The following is a 20,731-nucleotide window of genomic DNA, read 5'->3' on the forward strand; positions in this document are numbered from 1 at the left end:
TGATTTGTAGTAGTAGAGTAGAGTATGGTATGGTATAATCAATCAATCAACCAAAGGCGGTATAAAAGTAGAGCAAGTTCACATGGATTAGTACGGTTGTTATAAAGGAAGTGGACACTCACCGATGATCTACTCACTTGCATAAACGCATAGACGCCGCGTAAAAACTCCATATTTTGCTGCTCTTGAGAACCCTTTTTGGTTGTGCGTTGGGCCCGACTTATATACTGCTTAACGGTGTCCGCAACAAGATGTGGCTTTAGTTTGCGTGATAGAACCCTGCAAGGAAACGGATGGGTCAGAAATGTTGGGAACACATCGTCAAAATAGGTTGAATTTTACGATGGCATTACAATTTCCATCATTCTATATATATAGAAGAGTACCTCATTTTTCTGGAGGATCAGTCTCCAGCGAAAACATTTTAACAATAAAATCTTAACTTTTTTGGGTGTGCTAAGATAGGACTTTACAATGCTCGTCCCCGAAAATAAATACAATTCAAAAAATTTATAAGGATGAGACACATATTTTATGATGGCATATAAAGTAAAAGAGTACCTAGTTTTTCTGGAGGATCAGTCTCCAGCGAAAACATATTAACATTAAGATCTTAAATCAAAGACCGAAATTCGGAAATAACTTTTTTGGGTGTGCTAAGATAGGACTTTACAATGCTCGTCCCCGAAAACAAATAAAATCCAAAAAATGCATAAAGATGACACACATATTATGCCGCTTTTGTAAGACAACGACACGGCAGTGGTATGTGGGTTATTCTTGGTCGAGGTCACCGCTTTTCCAGTCCACATCCCCCCACTTTTCCAAGTTTTTCCACCTCACCACTTGGCCCTCGGCTCGCAACCAAATTGAAGCGCTAAGCAAATTGTCACTTGAGAGGTGCTCGCTTTTCTCATCTGCTAAACGGAAACACTTTCCCCAGTCTTTGTGCTAATTGGCCGCACTTAGTGGCCCACCCACTTTTCCGACTCTCCACTACATAGTATATGCATATAGTTTGCGGTGAGTGAGTGTGTGTGGGCCATGAAATATGCGCAAAGGATGGTTGGAATTTTTGTGCCGGCTAATTGAAATCCTCCTCGACTGACGACTTTACGCATTTTGTGTGAATTGACAACGCAGATTACGCTTATCGTTTAATTGCCCCCAGCAACAGGGAGGCCACCCGTTTCCATTTCCATCTCTGTCTGAGTTTTTATCTTCCATTTCCATCCGAAATGCCATCTACATCTATGTATCTGCACCCTGTTCTGGCACACACTCACGCATAATTCCGGTTTTTATTAGCCAAGCTTTTAAGCTGTGACTAACCAGAGAAGCGGAGATTGGGATTTACACAGGGAGGAAGATATGTACACTTATTATATTAAGTTGTGGTGTAGGTCTATGTAGAAATGATGCAATTATAATTCGAATTTCTTAATACAATTGTATTCCCTTTTGTATACGTAAGAGTTGAACTTAAACTGGGCTTAGATTTTTCTTAGTGTACTTCTGGCATTTGGTTGGCTGATAAGACTGAGGCTTCATTTACTACTCTATTGACTTAAGCAGCCGACAGCAAAAGCGAGCGCAGATTTTCTGTGATTTTCCCCACTTTTCTGTGGATTATCAGAGCATTTAATTGGATTCCCATGTGAGCACAAGGACAGAAGGGTCCCGAAAAAAGGAAAATATATATATGGCAAACACCAAGGGGCAGAATCTGTGGAATTTAATTCTTGAAAAATGCAAAAATGAATTCTTTCTAATGCCGCATATTCCCCGGACAAAATGCGGCGAAAAAGAAACTAATAAAGTTAGCTCTGGGCGGGCTGGAAACGCGCATTTCCGTTTCCGGTGTGCTTCTAATTTATTATTAATGAAAAAAAAGAGAAGAAGGGCGGGCGGGACTGATTACTTTCCCGGGGAGCATACACGAATTTAGCGCTGCTTTTCGACGTTTGAACGCGACTTCTCTGCATATTGACCCTCGGGGTCAAATAAATTCGAGTACAAAAAACAGTAGGCAAGGACGTGGCAAGTTCATCTTGGCTGCCGAAATTGAAAATACTTAAAAAGCATCGGCATCAGAATGTCCTTTGGCCTTTTTTGTCTTGGCCAGCGGGGCATATTGGCCTAAATGGTCTTTCGATTTATTTAAAATTTAACAAGATTTTAAAGATGGAATATTTGAGGTTCAATAACTGTCGGAAATACAGAAGAACATTATACACCAGCAATACTGGGATTAGGCATGCAGATTCTAGAGATTTGACTAAAATGTATTTGTCTCGTCAATACATATCGACTGACCATGTTTTTTGGTAATTTGTATTTATTGATTTTAAATTTAAATTAAATTGTATTTTATTTAGTGACTTCACATTTTCTCGGGTATTTTTATGTCGATTATTTCTGACTATAACTTTATCACATTCTGGCACTGCCTTCGCAGTTTCATTACGATTCTAAATCGCGTAAGGACAGGTTTGTTCCTTTTTGTGTTGAAATTATTTGACCTTTTGGCTCGGCGCACAGGCCTTTAATTTATTATTATTTTCTTAACCGCGTTCACCTTCTGTTCGGGCGCCCCACACTTTGGCCCGCAGGACTTTCCTTTGGTTTTTTCGGCGGTTTTGGTTTGTTTTTCCTCGGCTTTTGTTTTGTTTTGCCGCCTGACAGGCGTAACAGAAATGTTAAATTGCGAAAAAATAAATCTTGAAATTGACTTTGTGCAGGGTTCGTTTTGCTTTGGTCCCAACCGCCTTTTTATATATATATATTTTTGGGTTTTTGTTTTATTTATTTTGTTCTTTTTCACAAACTGTCGCCTTTTTGAGTTGTTGCTGACAGCGTGAAAATCGAGATAAATGTGTTTTCACTTTCCCACTCCGCTTGCCATCGCTTGTTGGCGGTTAAAAGAACAGTTTAATTCATTCGAAAGATGAAGGGAAACCCAAAAAAGGTAAAGGTGTAGAAATTGTATTTAAAGATTGGCATCAGTGAGGGTTTCTGGGCGAAAATGTCGCTCAATTTATAAATATGAAAGCGCAGAGACAAAATTATCTGGTAAATACTTCCTGCTCGCTGAAAAATTCAAACCTTTTTTATTCATTAAAAGTAAATATTGGGAAATATTAATATTAAGGGAAAAATATTATTTATAAGGTTTTTTTGCCATATATACAAAACACAGATGCTTATTGAGAATAAAACATTTGCCAACGAACCAAAATTATTGTTTATTTGTCATCATTTCTGGATACTTCATAAACTATTGGATAAATATTGCAAAAAATTAAAAAGGGGAGAACCAAATTGTCTCTTACAGTAACGATTAAAACCATATTTATTCAAGCACATTATTTCCTTTACGAAATACCATATGAGATATTTTCACGAATTAAATACCATAACGCACAAAGTAAATTTGTTTTACGATTTCCTCAAATTACTATGCAGTTTTATTTTATTTCACGAATGTCACACATACTGAATTCAAGTGAATGCTTTCCATGTCGCCAATTTCCATGGACTGAAAAAAATGCACATACTGCAGGCATTGCATAATGCAACGAATGAAACTGCAGCCGTTACTGAATCTGAATCAGAATCTGAATCGGAATTCGGAGCTGCCATAAAGTCGCAATCAAATTTGGTGCATCGGCTGGCCGGGGGGAAATATAGTAACAGGAAGAGGGATTGTCTGGTTATTTTACAGCCGCAGCCAATTCACTTTTGCCATCTGACAGCCGAAGCAATGGAATTGCAAATTTCGCCTCCCAGCTGCCTTTTTCCAATGAAACCAGATAATCTGGAGCTCAGGTAGGAATTGAACGACATTTCAGGTCAAATTAATATTGAAACGGAAAGATCGAGATTTTAGCTTATGGGAAAATCCAAGAAATTCACTAAATAGAAAAACCTAGATTTGACCTCTGTATGATTGGCATGGTCTCACAGAAGAAAACTCACAAGCTGGTAACACTAAAAAATAAGATGCAATCATACAAAATCGTATTTCAATACAAATGCGTTTGGATTTTCACAACAGTTTTATCACAGAACGTTACCAAGCTAACGCCTTTATGTTTTTAATATAAGTTATTAGTGAATATTACAAAAAAATGCAGGTATCGCGTACCTCGATTCCCTAGCGATGCGGCGACTACTAACCGATAATTGTGCTCTTGCTGATATTTCCCGCATACGAAGAAGCACGAGCAGCGCAGTTGCAAAAGTTAATAAGGGGAAAATGTAGGAAAACTAGAGAAAAACACAATGGAAAGCGCGGGGTAGCCCCAAAGTATGCAACAATAAAATATGCTCGTGCATGTGTCAGTGACAGCGAAAAGGACAGAGATAAACAAATGCGATATGGCCACAAAACCATTGGATTGCTCATTTCAGATTTTATTCTCCCCTCTTCCCCTATTTCTATAAATTCTTTTTTTATTTTATTCGCTTGCCATTTTCTTGTCAGCGTAATAAGCGCAATTAGCAAGGGGAAAAGTAGTGGAGGAAAATGGCTGAAAGAAAGCCACTTGAGCATGCAATGAGAAAGCAAATTAAAAGCCAAGTGCAAGTCAAGTGTACAAAGGAATATAATATACATAAGTCCTGATAATCCAGTCAACGTATAATTAATTAGGGAAAGCAAAGAGCTTGCCTGATAAGAAATATTATGATAGCTTAATTAATTTGTTTGATTAGCGACCTCGTTCGCCCAACAACAAACCGCACATGTCAACGTGGCAACCTTCAATCTATTTTGAAAGCTTTGACAACCCTGCTCTCATTACCCCGCAATTTTCCTTTGTTGCAACGAGACCTTCAAGATTGCCCCCTCGTCGTCCTATAATTGCTCCTGTTAACCGCCGCCAATTAAATTGCATGGAAAGCGGAAAAGCGGGGGCAGCAAAGCCAATGCCAAAATAATTGTGCATAATTCCGTTTTGCATTTTACATGCAACAGCCGCCATGTGCATACGGCTTATTTGACCACGTATCTAGCATTGAGGTAAATATATTAAAATAATATAGGGCCATATTGCATGGCCACCATCATTAGCATATTAAATCAGCGATCATTTAACTGGCCGCAATGCCTGAAGAGGGGAGCCATTCTTCACTGCACAGGGACTACAAGTGCGAAGTTCTCACACTTAAAAATATATTATATGAATAAAATATATTATTAAATCACTTTCTATAAATTAAAACTGTTAATAAATTATTTATAATAATTATTTTATGGTCCGCACTTCTTAATAATATTTGGAAAGGGCATTCAAGGTTCGTGTTCCACTTCTCTGCTGTCACTTTCCCTGGCCGTAAGTTTCGATTGCGACATTTTGCGCAATTTTCCGCCCTTTGTTTGCTGTTAATTAGACCACACAACCTGTCAATCTCCCAGCAAGCCAGCGAACCACCTGATGACCCCTAGAATGGTGCAGCTTAGCATGCATACCTTGCCCTACTTGCGGTTAAATAGCTTGTGGTTGAATTGCATTGAATGCAGTTCGCAATTTGTCCTTTCTTTTTGGGCACTTATATATCTGCCCTGCGCTGGTTTGAAATCACGCTTTAAGGACATCGGGATCAGAGCACTCACCTACTAGGGGAACCCTTTATTGTCTTTTGCGGGATTTGTGCGCCAAGCCTCAAATGAGGACAACGCACTCCGCACTCAATTCCATTTAAGTGCTGCACACACACGCATGTGCAAATTATATGTACATAAAGCGTGCGAGGGTTGATTCAGGGGTAATGATGGCCCAAATAAACGCATGAATTGATATTGGCCTCATAAGTTGTGTAAGAGAAGGTAACTTACATTCACCGCACTGTAATCAATTTTAAAAATACCCTTATTTTGGCTGAAATAAATTTAGCATGGTCCCACTGACTATGACAGTTGGACTGGTCACACTGCACCACTTTCAGGAGCACCTAGTTTTATTTCTCCCATATTCGCCAGAAAACCCCCCTTCTTTAATTTTTTTCTTTCACTTTGACTGCTACGAAGCGATTTCCCTCCCACTTTTTCCATATGCGGTACTCTTTAACTCTGGCGCACTGCTTTCCCGCCTTTCCGCTTTTCCGACTTTCCGACTTTCCTGCTTCAAACGGGCGACACATGAAAGTTATTACACTTATTATATGAAGAAAATAATTTTATGTGCGACCGAGAGCAGCAGAGGGAAAATTAAAAGAGAAGACTTCATTTGTGCGGCTTGCAGAATGTTGATAAGAGGCGGCCGAGGAGGGGGCGTGGCACGTGTGTGTGCAAGTGTGAATTATATGTGCGCAGGCATTATATTATATAATAATGTGTAATAATGATTATATACTCCCGCAGCGGGCCAAAAGTGGGTGAAATCTGGGCGGAAAAAGTAAGCAAAACCACACAGCAGTTGGCCGATTTATATATTTTGGCTCTACATATGATTTTCATTTGTTTTGGTAAATAAATAAGCATGAATTTTATTATTGCATTTTTGTTAGTCTTGGTTCATATCTTTTTTATTTTATACTATTATATTTTAAGCACCATATATTTCCGAAAACTTTTCTTTTCCCTACAGTGATAATCAAAAGCAAATCGCTGCTGTATTTCACTTTATATATTTATTTGCTTGGCTCTACCCGTGCTCCCTAACTCCATCGCTTTGATCCCATTTCCAAACGCCGTTCTATGCCCAAAATTCGTATTTTTTCATAGTTTTAAAATTCAAAGCGCGCTCTCGGTCCATAAATAATTCCCAACTAGAGTTGAGCAGTCAGCCGCAACGTCAACAACACAACATCGAAATCAAGAACAAACAACAACCGAGAAACAACCAAAAAGGCAATGGGAAAATATTTTTTAATGTGCACTTTATCATCATCATGTCAGGCTAAGCGAGGAGAGCTCTCGCCTTCTCCCGAAAAAATAACAAAAATAAAAGAAGGCAACAACACAAATGACATTTATATAGACACGCCCCAGCGCCCCCAACAACCGCCCAGCACCACCCACCTTTGGGGTCCCCTTCTTTTCGGCATTGTGCAAATGCTGTCCCATTTGTCAGCTGGCACAAATTTGCATAAGCGCACTCTGGCAAGCGGTCGGATGACTTATGGTTGTCCTGCCCGAAACACCAGGCCCTCTTTTTGGAGCGACCCCAACCCCATCTCCCTCCAGTCCTGCCGCCGGGAAAGCCCCTTGAAAGCCCCTCGAAAACCCCCGAAAACTCCCCTGAAGACCAGCACCAGCCCCCCTGTCCACTAATCTCGCGATCCAAAAACTCTCGTTGAAATTAGCTGTGAAATGCCAGCACTGCTCCAAAAACTATTTTACATATCGATGTTTTCGATAACTTTGTTATATTATTGCTTTTTAATATATTGGTTATATTATCTATATTTTCCAGTACTCAATCCTTTTAAATACTTAACATTCATCATCCTGACATATTTTTCATATAAAATCACAAGGTGCAAAAAAAATCAAAATATCGATAATTTCGATAAGTTATCATAGACTTTTCCATATAGATGGGGTACTCTTTGTACTGATAAACCCTACATGTGAGTACCGCCAGAACCCCTTAATTCACATAATCTTCGATTATCTACATAATATCGATAAATTGATCATTAGTTCCCCGAAAATGTGCCGCTTTGGACCAGTGTGCCGCAGAAGAAGAAGAGAGCGCGGCAGAAGGGCAGCGGAAATGACATAGAAATGAAACAGAAAGCAGAAACAATGGCCAACGGTATACGGGGGCGGGCCCAGAACAATGGCAGCCATCTCTCACCTCTCACCGCAAAGGTTTCGGGCCAGCACACAATGGCCAAATGACTTGGCTCCGAGAATAAGGATAAAGCCCCGATGCGATGACAATGACGATGACGACAGCAAACGGCGACAGCGATGACGACAGTGGCACAAATCCTGGTTCGCAGGACGAAAGTCGGAGTCTAACCCATATATGATATCTATATGGGTCACGGAGTTCTCTGTCGCCGCGAATCGGGGCGGAAAAGTGGGAGAAAAAGGGCTCTCCACCCTCGGGGAAACGGAAAACCCACATAAATGCCACATTGAAGAAAAGCGGGACACGGATTCAGCACGGCGAGGATCTGGGGTAAATTTAAAAATCCTGTTAGGGTGTACCAAAATTCAAGAGTTAAGTATATCGTTTTTTAACATATTTTCAAACTAGAATTACAAAAACCAAGAGTATAGGATGATGGCTGAATAAATCAAGTAGGCTAAGACAACACTATCCAACATTTAATATTAGCTATTAATATTTTTAAAATATAACCCTAACATTTAACTTCCGGTTATCTATAACTCGTGCATAGAAAACTAAGTTTTATTTTTTTATTAATTATAAATAGAGTGCCTCGTTTTCAAATAATTTGTGTAGTGAACACAATGATTTTAAAGTTCATTTTAAGAAAAAATGTTGAAGTCCTGTGAAAAGAAGTGACTGGTTAGGGGGGAAACAAAGTTGAAACAAAATAAAATAAAATAAAATGAAATAAATTTAAGAGCGGGCAGACAGAGCGAAAGAAAAATGTAGAAAAATAGCAGCATCATCGTCAGCCCAAGGGGGTTTTCCTTCATTTTCCCTTAGCTTTCCCCGATTCCATTTTCGCCCCCTCCAGCCTCCCGTGCTTGTCGTCGTCATTGTCATCGTCATTATAAGCATAATCTTTAATAAACGAGTGAACACCAGGGAACCAACTGAAGTTGGGGGGCGGTGGAAAAGCCGCGGGAAAACTCTCAAGCGGCCGCAAATGGACGACAAGAGGATGCCAAAGGAAAAGCGCCGCCAGGGGGCGGGGCAGTGCGATTTTTCAAGTGAACGAACTTTTTAAATTAATTTAGACATAAGCAGCTCTTTAAACTTCTGCCTCAGAGCTGGCTAAGCGGTTCGTGTTTTCCTGTTTCTCCAGCTTTTCCTTGATTTTCCCGGCTTTTCCTCGCCTCTGTCTATTTCTTAAGGGTTTCTCCATTCAGAGAGTGTGTGTGTGTGTGTGTGTATCTTCTTCTTTTTTGTGTGTTGCAAAGTTGGTAATGTGTCTACCCGACTCAGGCTGGCCAAAAGGAAACGTAATGTACACTAAATGGATATTTAATTACACTTTTCCAAGGATCAGGCGGCGGTTTGGGGACCCCCTGTTTAAACCCCTATATATATGTGTATATGTATATAAGCAGGTGGAGCTGCACCTGGGAAAGCTTTTGAGTGCTGGGCGCCAACTGAATGGGCCAATTTGCGATGGCCAAATGGTCTTTGGCCCTAAGTGCCTGTCCAAAAAAAGGGCTGAAGTTGGTCTGTGGAAAATCGCAGGAGCATCAGTTGTCATAGGAATTAATGGGCATAGCAAATTAAATTTATGATTTATTTTGAAGCTATCACATGCAAGCTCTGAAGTCGATGCTACGAACCTGCCAAGTATGCCAACAATGTGCTCATTAAACTTGTTCACCTACTACCCAAACTAATAACAGGCAATTGGAATGTCGTTATTCAATGCTGTAAATTCAATTTTGAAATTCCCAGTACAAATGAGTAAAGGAAGTACTTCGGCACACATGTTAATAAAGCAGATGCCAATCGAATTACTTGCTTTAAGCAGCTTTCGGCCAGGCCGCTCCCTTTTGACCCCTGCAATTGGGCTTAAATATGCATTACCATTTGGTGAATAATTTTCTTAATTGTGCCTGCAGCCCTTGGCCTGACCTCTACCCGCAAATGATGAATTTATTCAATATTCACTTAGGCGCATAATTAATTCCCATTGAGCCCCAGCGGCCAGCAGTGCGTATGCGTAATGAGTAAATGGGCGGTGCAGTTGCATTTCTCTCCAGGCACTTGAAATAAAATGCATTAAAATTAATATCACTTTAAAGTATCACAAATACCAAGCAGTTCCGAAAAGACCCTTTAAGAAATTTGAGTGGAAAGACAAGGAAAATGGGTGATACCTTAGGACTATATCCAATAAATTTCCACTAATCAATTCAACATTTTTTTATAACTTTTTAAAAATCTCTTTAATTGTGTTGCATGTATACTTTAAATTTTTCTTTCAGTGTGCCATTGTGCATTGTCTGTGATGCTGAAATTTTGCAAATTGAACAGGCAATTGATATGCCAGAGATCTGCCTAACATATTCCTTATTGATTTATGCCACCCACTTGAAAACTTTTAATATTTTAATGCTCCTCCAATGTTTATTTTATTGCCCATGAACGTAAATAACTGGCCAACTCCGCCAGAGACAAGCGTACTTTGCCCATATACATATATGTAGCCACCTATATTATATATATGGCTGCGTATATGGCACACAAATCGGAGGGGTAGTTGGACTCCAGAGGACTCACAATGAAATTTGCATAAAGCGGTAAACAAGTGAAAGCCGTTGCGATATTAAAATGCCCAGCAGGATATTACGAAATGTGCAGCAATCGGATCGATCGATGCGGCCAGAGTTGCCACCCCCTCGGCGTAAACCGCTTACGTATCGGAAGTATCGGACTGTCAAAGGGACCGCAGTGTTGTCGCTTCCATCTGGCCTCAACTGGCTGCCAGTAGATTAATTTCTTAATAGCTCTCCCATTCGCATGTGCCACAATGCAGTGTCTTGTTTTCTGTTTTTTTTGTGTATTTTTAGGCGATTTTCACTTTAAGTTGCCTGACGTTTTGACAGCAAAATATTGCCACTCATAGCATTTAAACTGTTCACAGCAGCTGCAATTTAAGCCGAAGAGTGACAATGTATGTCGTGCACAACAGGGGGATTAGAATAACAAAGAATAAAGGCATGGTTACGTAATATATTTCAATATTTAAAATAAATCCCCCTTAATCTCTTTTATTTTTGACTTAATTAAAATCAAATATTCAACTGCTTGTTTGAAAACTTCTGAAACTGGCTTAAAGTACGCATTGCTTATAAAGCTTATCACTCATACGCACTGTTGCCTTTGATAAAAATTAAGTTTCTTCGAAGTTTAGTTGTTTGCTCTTCCTCACTTTTAGAATAATGGGTACAAAATCAATAAGTTAAGAAGGTAAGAGAAGGGTGTAAGACTTTTTCGGACTAAATTCCAAATGGCATACGTGTCGTATGAGTAATTTTCAACAGAAACTTTAAATTAATATTAATATAGTAAATATATTTTATAGCTTTATAGATTAACAATTACTTTAAGTATCTAGTCCTTGCATTTCAGCCCTATTTTATTTCGCGAAAAATCCCTGGCTGCCTTGTCAAATTTTCGAGACACTTTAAAAACCAAAAATGTAAAGTGCAAGGACGACTTCTGCCATCCACTACAACTTGGCATTTATGCTGATGTTCAGCACCGCCCCCTGCCCCGGACCGCCCCTTTTTCCGCCCCCTTTCCCGGGGGGCTGCTTGTCATTCAGCTCCTCAAAACAGCACAAACAGCGGCAGCAATTTCCATATTTGTTTACAAATACAATATACAAGCAGCACACACACGCGGAAAAGGACGAGGCTGAGGACTCTCTTCATTGAAAGTTTAAATTCTTCTTTTGTTATTAATATTTAAGAAAAAAGAAAGTACAGAGAGAGAGGAGAGAGGCGAAACCAGCGAGTTAGGAAAAGTTTTTCATCAGCGCGGGTGGGCCCCAAAAAGTATGCTGTGAAAAATATAAATTTGATTTAGACGAGAAATTCTTGTTAGTTTGGCTTACTATTGAAGCGGCCCTCGTCGTCACGCAGCTGTCTTCGGGGAAAAGCCCCGCTTTTCCCACTTTCTTATTTTCCCAGCCATTGCAGCAAAGTTATGCATGTCTGTGGGTGTTTTTCCGACGCACCAGTGTGTGTGTGTGCAAGTACTGGTATTTACATGCTTACATTTCATACGAGCGTAAGAAAATATTTGCAGTTGTGTTTTTTTTTCCTGCCAACCTAAACTTTTGTGTGTACTTTTGTTTGGTTTTCTTTTACTTGCTTTTTCCCTTTTTTCACGGGTTTACTTTGCAAGTAATATTTGGAATTTGCATAGAAGGGGCACAAGGATCTGAAGGATGTAAGTAAATCCAGCTTTAAGTCACAGAATGACAAGCTAATTGAGGCAAATGTTGATAAGTTAAAATAAAAGAAAAAGAAAAATGAAAAACAAATCAATCTATGCATTAAAATGCATTGCAAATGATAAAGAAATTTATTCTCATTTTAGATATTGTTACATTTTCACGCCTGAATTCATTTTGCATTGCCTTCAAAAATGTCTATAAAATTCGTATTGATTATTCTCCCTGTGTAAGCCGGTATTTCCCAATGCCCAAGTCCAAATGCCAAGGAAACTTTGCCCTCGGCTGTCAGACAGACCGAAAAACGCAAAGACTATGCACAAATATTTAACAGAATTAAACAGAAGGGACGAAGGACACTCGCCCAACCCTCGAAGGCATCGATTCCACACGCTTTATTTACATGTCATGCATATTTAAGTTGATTTCCATTTATGTTTCAATTTATTGTGTGTGGCCCCCCAAAAAGTGGCGCCCAACTTCTATTTGCACTGGCAGGGCTAATAAAATTTGCAATGCATGCGACGCTTGCATATGAAATACAATTAACAAATTGCCGGAACGGAACGGAGCGGATCGGCACCCGAAAAGAGCAGGGAGAAAGGACCCAAGCCCATAAACGAATATTTGCCATCTAAAACCCCACTGCCGTCGTCCCTCAAGCTGAAAATATTGCATTCGAAATCAATAAAATGTGCACTGGCAGCTCACCCGAAATGGAAAATTGCAAATGGCAGGAAATGAAATGAAATAAAGTGGGCCGGCAGCCGGGGAAATGGGGAAACTCCACTCCAAGTGGGGCGGCAGTACGTGCGAGTTCAGTTACCTGAACCGACTGGGAAGTGCTGGAAAAGCCAGGCAGGGAAACCCTTCGGATATCGGAGCAAGTGCTGCCAAAGTGCCAGGGAAGAGTCCACAATGGAGCATTCGAGTGCCGGGCAAGTGGCAAAGTCAAGTTCGACACCCGGGGTCACGATGATCGATTTGGGGATTAGGGTAGCACATGTGGGCGAAAATTGGACGGGGCTTTCGGAACTTGTCCATGTCGAAGGTATTGAATGCATTCCAGCACGTTTCAGGTCAATGTATGTGTTTTGGAAATTACATAAATATTCTAGAAATATTCTTGCCCTTGCCAATAATTATTGGAGAACCTTAAAGCACCAGAATTTAACAAATTAATAAATAAACACATATCGTTTTTAATAGTTCTCATAATGAATTGAAGCTAATGAACGTTTTTATAAAATCATTTTGAAACAGTGTTGGTAAGTTCTCAAATTTTATATCTTAAAATTTAAATATAATAGAAACATAAAATCAAACACCCTTCAAAAAAACAAATATAAAAAATAAACTGAGACTTAGATGGTTCTAAAAATCAATCAGCACTAATAATCGTTTTTATAACATCATTTTGTAACAGTGTTGGCAAAGCGGAACTGAAGCTTGGCTGCAGTGTTGAGCAAGTAAAATAAGATCGACACGAAACAAGTCGGACATTAAGAGGGGCAAGGGAAATTCATTTACTCGCGAGTCTTTTGCACACTTTATTGACTCGGTCACGTGAGCGGATTTTGTGAGTCACGTTTCGCGAGTTTTTCCACACTCTTTTACCGATTTTCGCCCGTTTTCCATTTTCCTTTTGCGCACTTTTTATGGCCAAATTTTACCTTTCAACTTTAATGATAAAAGTTTTGCAGGGCGCTCTTTCGGTGGCTCTCTAAGCCATAAAAGACTTATTGCAGGCGGCCTAACAAGGTGGTGCAGTGGGTGTTGGGTGGTGGGCGGTGGTGCGGAGTGGGTGGCTCGGTGGCTTCTGTCCATGTGCATTGGGCAAGCCATTCGTTATGGGCAGAGCGTTTGGACGTTTTCGAAATTTATTACATTGCACCGACAAGTTTCGCGTGTTTCGCCTTTGCGCCTACACTTCACTTAGCACGACGCCACCAAACCACCCACCCACACCCAGCACCCAGCACCCAGCACCCACCGCCCAGCACCACCCACTCGAGCAGGTGAAGTGCAACTTTTTGCACCTTAGAAATTCTCCTGGCGGGAATTTGCAGTAATAAGTTGGGAGGATGGCGTTGACAAGCCCCGAAAAGCGCGGCTCAAAACGTAAACATCGTGAACGAGTCGTCGTCGCAGTCGTCTGACTGGGTTTTCCTCCCCCTCCCTGCTTTTCCGCCCACCACCCCCATTTTCCGGGTGCATTGACCCCCGTTTCTCTCCCACATGGAGCCGCTTAAAAAAGGTCGAAAAATGCAGCCGGCTAAATGATGGAGAGGGGCGGGGAAAATGGCTGGGCGGACGGGAAATCGGAGGTCGGACAGAGCACTATATATCCTCTGCTCTTCACTTTTAAAGATTTATGTTCAACATTTTCAGCGCTTGTAGCTTTGAGCTCTCTAAGCATGGGGTTCCTAACGTGGCCCTTGAAAAATGTAATATTTTTATACGTTTTTAAAGTAATTAAAAACAAAAAAATATAGATTCCTCGTATGATAATAAAAATAATAATAAGAATTATTTATTTATTGTATAATGATTTATGAAATATGTTAATCTAAGGCAAAGGGCATTTCTGTGGCCGACTTGGATGCCATTCGCTACTTATTACGCCTGCAGTTTTGTCGGTTCTTAGTCAAACTAAACGCCAGTCCCCGCATTTTCCATTTCCCAGTTCCCAGTTTTCCGAATGCTTTTCATGTGCGTTCAGACGCAAAAGTCAAAATGTTTGGTTCAATGAACGCTGAGAGTCCGGCGCTTTAAATCGCTTTAAGGACCCGGCAACGGGGCGGCTGAGTGATAAATCTTTATCACTTATTCGGGGATAAGCCGCTCCGCTGGCCAAATTGATTAATTGCCGCAAATAAACGGGGCCTCGAGGATGGATGATTGGCAAACTGCTCGATGCGGCCGCAAATCAAAAATACATAAGACTTCTCTGGCTCCACTGACAACTTTCGTCACGTAGCGTCCATCAGGCGAAAATAATTTATCAAGAGCGTCGGCTTGTATTAAATAATGACTTGATGGCAATCCCAGGCCCAGATCCCCAACCCCACATAATTAGGCGATGGGTCCTCTTCCGGGACTAATTAAAATGCCCGCCGCTCAACAACAGAAAAATTATAAATCACATTTCTTGTATTTGATTCCAGTTTCATTATGCAAATGTTGGCGGCGCGTAAACAAGCCGGAAAAAATGGAAAATGGCATAAACCAATTATGGGAAAGTGCGGGCCAGCTTTTCCCATCGAGAGTCAAAGGGATTTCAGCTGAGAGTTCCGAGGGTCAAACGGCAACACTTTTTTAATTAACTTGGATGCCGAACAGCCGCTTAAAAACTTCGAGAGGGGTGGGGAAAAATCACGAGGAAATTATACATTTCCCTAGCTTTCGCAGGGGATGAAAAACTTTTGGAAATAATTACCCAAAATTATGCTAATGCGGGGGGTGAATGTTTTCCCATTGTCATGATTCCACTCGATTGTTTATTTAACTCCCCCATGCGACGCCTTTTAATTTCTTCTCATGACAAACGGCTTCGCTATTTTGCATTTTCCAAGTGACATTACTCAAATAATTAATATTCTGGGGGCTCAAAATAAATCGATGATCTTAATAAATGGTTTAATATTAAAATAAATAAATAGTAGGGTAGTTCTCTTAGTCAAATAAAATTGGTTTGACCTTTAATAAAGAAAATCAAGCAATCTTTAGACTTTTTGTTTATACCTCCGGCAATATTTTCTGCATTTTCCCCTCAAGGTATCTGTTCATTTTATTCTGCGCCTAAGTGCTAACAACTTCCCTAATCTCATTATGCCGCGTTCCCATTTTTGTTGAAGCGTAGGCTTTTCATAATCTAAGCAGCACTTCCACAGACATTTTCCCAGATTTTCCCCGGCAATTTACCCCTTGATTAATACACTCACGTAGCCGGTTGGTGAGACGTCAAAGTCAATAAGTACAAAAATTTCGTAGGCAGTTTGTTTTTTTCCCCCCACGCGAGCCATAACAAAATACAATCGGGCGGATCAGACAGACGACGACATCGAAATCGGAACGTGGCTACAACAACCAGGTGAGTGGCGGCTTTCCGCGATTTCCCCCGCATTTTCCCCCCTCCTTTCCAACCGCTTTTCCACCTGCACAGCACACACACGCACGCGACTCGCATTACGCGCAACTTTTTAAAAGTCAGGCAGAAAAATGTTTTTTAAACGCTAAATTACTTTTGAATGGCAGGTGGGCGTGGCGGCGCCTCGTCATGTGGGCGTGTCGCAGCGCCAGCGTCACAATTTCATTTTGTGCTTCCTCATTTTCGCCGCCTCCCCCCCCCCCCTCGACCAGCGCTTTTCCACCGCTTTTCCGCGACAACAACAACCGCTTTGTCACAAGAGGGGCGCTTTTTTCGTGTAGCGTCTGAAGAGCGGAAATGCTTATCCCAACACTTGAGCGTCACGTGCTGCCGCAGTCGCAGCGGCGCCGACGTCGACGCAGGTCTACCCTACCTGCACCTGAATATATACGAAATATACCTGGCTCTGTATTACCATCTATATAGCACCTATACTGCTCCACTCTTAGCATTTCACAACTCGGTCAAATATATTTATATGCAAATAATTCTGATTATTTGTGCACTAAATAATATTATGGCTTCTATAAGAACAGATAATGATTAAAAACTAGGTATATACATAGGTCAAATAAAAAAAAAAACTTGCATATTGCTAGACCTATTAACTTGTAGTATTTATTAATTTAATGAACAAGAATTTCATACTAAAATCAATTTTTTAAGTCCTTAACTATAAGTGTTCAATTTAATATGTATCCACATTTAAAATTTTGAGAAAGCAATCGATGAAAATCAAATCGAAAACTGCGTATTTTTTATATATTGCAAAATTTTGGTAAATTGTAAAAGAAACTTTTAAAAATATGCCAATTTAAAATCGCATTTTATTAGGAAAGTTTTATTATAAGTTCTGCAAGGTAGTAAATATTTAAATTTAAAACACTCAATATATTTAAATATCTAAATATTTTGACGTGTATTACCTGAAATTATGAATATTGCAAGGTCCTTTAAATATATTTGAATGAATGCTCAAAGATTAATCCTTTTGTAGATTCTTTTCTGTGGCTCAATTGGGCCCCCAGTCGCAAATACCTTCTTAATTCCTCGCTTTCGGCAGTTAGGGTATTTAAATCTGTCCGGCCTCAGACTTGCCAAACTGTGCCACGCAGATACTTTCCCGCACAGAAAGCGCCTAAGGTCGTTGTCGTTGTCGCTGGGAAAGTGGAAAAGCGAGGAAAGCGGGGAAAAACAGGTAAAGAGGCTGGGGACGAGGGGCTGGGGCGAAACACCCTGTAGGTGTTTTGAATGTTTAGCTCAAGTGGCTTTTTAAAACACATTCTATGCTAATTAAGGGCCCGGCCCGGCCCTAAATGAGTTGTCGTTGTCGTTGTCGTTGACGTTGCCTGTCGTCGTTGTTTGCATTTGATAAGCCAAGATTGTTGCCAGCCAATGTAATCAATGGAGCGGCGGAAGGAAGCTCCGCCAGAGGAACCGCCGTCCCACAGGCCCGCCATCATACCATCTCATTGCGTAATCCTCGAGCTGCGGTGGCGCAATCGCAAGCCCCCATTTAATTAACGAATTAACAAAGCCAGAAGTTTCTGTGGTTTTTAAGTGATTTCGGGTCGCCCGAAGGCAAACATTTTGCGGCCTTGTTATGGCATAATTGAATTATTGCCATATGAAAAAACAAAAAATGGGCCAAGTCGAACCCAAAGACCCAAAAACTCAAACCCGACCAGCAGCCAAAAAAAAAAGTAAGAAAGACGACGGCAAAGTTTCTTGTGCGCTTTCTTATTTCTTATTTTTTCCTTCACATCTTGGGCTAAATAAATCAAAAGTCTTTCGGGCGCTTACGAAAAAAAAAACAGAAAGAAGGGGAAAATACGTAAGAAAAACGGGAAATGCGAGTAAAAGCCAAGAAGTCGGCGCCAAATTGAATTAGGGCTTTAATTGGGAAATTTGTGGGTGAACTCTTAAGGGCCTTAATGCAGTTCAACTGGAATTATTTACATTTTAAGCCGGGCTGGAGTTGCTATTGACTTGGGGTTTATTTTAACAAATATACTTATGCAAAATATTAAGAAATTATTGTTTCATTTGATAAATCTAGATAAAATCGGCATTATATTCACATTGGGCTCCCTTCTATTTACACGGCCATAATCTATTACTTTTATTTAGAAAATTCATTTTAAAAAATGGTTCTTTAGGCCCTGAAAATTATAGAAAAAATCGCTAGTAACTTCTTTTCGATTTTATTTTCCAAAGGCCAATCAAAATTCATATTTTAGCCTTGGATCTCGTGTCATTGCTGCCACAACTCACTATATTTTCACATTCGTTAGGAGCTAGGAGCTTGTAGCTTAGCTTCCTCCAATATTTTTCCAACGTTTTCCAACACTTTCTCATTCTCTCAACACTGCACCTTTGCTCGCAGCCATGTTGATTCAAGTAGTCCTCCTGAGCGTCCTGGTGTGGATCTCCTTCGTCTGGCTGCAGTGCCGCTACCTGGAGATCCTGGAGCTGCTCTTCGCCTGGATAGCCGAGCAGTTGGCCATCACCCGCAGGAGGCGGGCTCGTGAAGAGCGCCACCGACTGGGCCAGGGGCTCAAGGATCAGGATGGAGAAAGCGACACCGATACCGATGGCGATACGGATACCGATAGCCAGGACCAGGACAAGGGCGATGGCGCTGAGATGCTGCTCTCACCGCCCATCAAGAACCGCCTGAATGTCCGGGTGGAGCAGTGCTGCGACCTGATAGCCGCCGGATTGGGCCTGGTCCTGGAGGACGACGTGACCCAGCGGTTCGTGGCCGCCCCCTCGCCGGCCGGCGAATGGAATCTCCTGACCAGGAATCTCCGCCAGCGGAAGCGCTACCTCAACTGGCGCTTGAGGATCGTCTGGCTGCTGGGCTGGCTGACCCGCTATGGCCTGCTGCTGCCCCTGAGGACCGCGGCCTGCTGGCTGTGTCTGTTCATGATCAGCGGCATCACGGTGCTGCTGAGCCACCTGCCCGACTGGCACTTCAAGAGGCAGCTGGTGGAGCTGGTCCTGCGGCAGTGCTTCAGGATCACCGCCGGCTGTCTGCCCATGATCCGGCGGTTCCACAACACCGAGTACCGACCCACCAAGGGCATCTGCGTGTGCAACCATACGAGTCCTCTGGACGTCCTGGTCCTGATGTGCGATGCCAACTACTCGCTGACCGGCCAGGTGCACACGGGGATCCTGGGAGTCCTGCAGCGATCCCTGTCGCGGGTCTCGAACCACATGTGGTTCGACCGCAAGGAGCTGGCCGACCGCGAGGCCCTGGGCCTCGTCCTCCGGCTGCACTGCTCCTCCAAGGACCGCCCGCCCGTGCTGCTCTTTCCCGAGGGCACCTGCATAAACAACACCGCCGTGATGCAGTTCAAGAAGGGCAGCTTCGCCGTCAGCGACATCGTCTATCCGGTGGCCATCCGCTATGACCGCCGCTTCGGGGAGGCCTTCTGGGACAGCACCCGCTACTCGATGCTCCGCTACATGCTGATGGTGGTCAGCTCCTGGTGCATCTGCTGCGACGTCTGGTACATGGCGCCCCTCACCAGGCGCATCGACGAGTCGCCCGTGGAGTTCTCGAACCGCGTGAAGGCCGCCATCGCCGCCCAGGCTAATATCGATGATCTGCCCTGGGATGGCAACCTCAAGCGCTGGAGTCCGGTGAGGGACTGGCAGTAGGCCATCCACCAATCTTGACCCCTGATCCCCTTTCAATCCGACCACAATCACCCGTCCCAAGAGAAATTCAAAGCATTCATCAAGCAATTTATCATCGCCGTTTAGAACCACAGACACCAGTTGCTTCTGAGTATATTGTGTAATAATTTTATAATGATCTAGTACCAAGAAAGCAGAGTGGTAAATGAATCAATATATTTAAAAAGGCAAAAAAAGCAACGTTTTATGAAACTATGAAGTAAGTTCTGATCACGCGAATTCTTGAGCAGTTATAGAGGTGTTATTTTACTTTTGTTAAGGACGCGAATTCTTGAGAAACTTTTTATAGAAATTATTAAGCATGTTCCGAAGAAGAGTTCTTTTACTTTACGCAAATTCTTGAGCAGCCAAAATATTTGAACATTTTTAAGCAAGCTACAACGATTTTATTATTTATTTTTGTTTAAGACGCGAATTCTTGAGCACCCAGATTTATTGGATTATATAATTAGATACGATGTACCAGGTGACCTAATAGATTTATTACGAGTAGATATATTATAGTATATAGTAAATAAAACTATGACGTAAGTTCTGATGACGCGAATTCTTGAGCAGTTATAGAGGTGTTATTTTACTTTTGTTAGGGACGCGAATTCTTGAGAAACTTTTTTTTGGAAATTATTAAGCATGTTCCCAATTCTTGAGCAGCAGAAATATTTGAACATTTTTAAGCAAGCTACAACGATTATATTATTTATTTTTGTTTAAGACGCGAATTCTTGAGTACCCAGTTTTATAAGATAATATAATTAGACACGATGAACCAGGTGACCTTATAGATTTATTACGAGTAGA

The 20,731-nt window shown here is 41.5% G+C and overlaps 2 protein-coding genes across 5 annotated transcripts in view; one reads left to right on the plus strand and one right to left on the minus strand.

Moving 5' to 3' along the window:
* The window catches only part of LOC119557433 (innexin shaking-B), a 164,651-nt gene that overhangs the window by 41,416 nt on the left and 102,504 nt on the right, over nucleotides 1–20,731 (minus strand). For all 4 annotated transcript variants that reach the window (XM_037870185.1, XM_037870189.1, XM_037870188.1 and 1 more), the window contains one exon: nucleotides 123–279. In XM_037870185.1, the coding sequence (XP_037726113.1) occupies nucleotides 123–279 (157 nt within the window). The remainder of the gene's footprint in view (nucleotides 1–122; nucleotides 280–20,731) is intronic.
* Nucleotides 16,011–20,095, plus strand: LOC119557435 (glycerol-3-phosphate acyltransferase 3). Its single transcript, XM_037870195.1, has 2 exons — nucleotides 16,011–16,168; nucleotides 18,612–20,095. The coding sequence occupies exon 2, from the start codon at nucleotides 18,614–18,616 to the stop codon at nucleotides 19,892–19,894; it is 1,281 nt and encodes a 426-aa protein (XP_037726123.1). The 5' UTR covers nucleotides 16,011–16,168; nucleotides 18,612–18,613; the 3' UTR covers nucleotides 19,895–20,095.

Source organism: Drosophila subpulchrella, chromosome X, assembly GCF_014743375.2.
Source record: "Drosophila subpulchrella strain 33 F10 #4 breed RU33 chromosome X, RU_Dsub_v1.1 Primary Assembly, whole genome shotgun sequence".
In the NCBI taxonomy this organism is placed as follows: domain Eukaryota; kingdom Metazoa; phylum Arthropoda; class Insecta; order Diptera; family Drosophilidae; genus Drosophila; species Drosophila subpulchrella.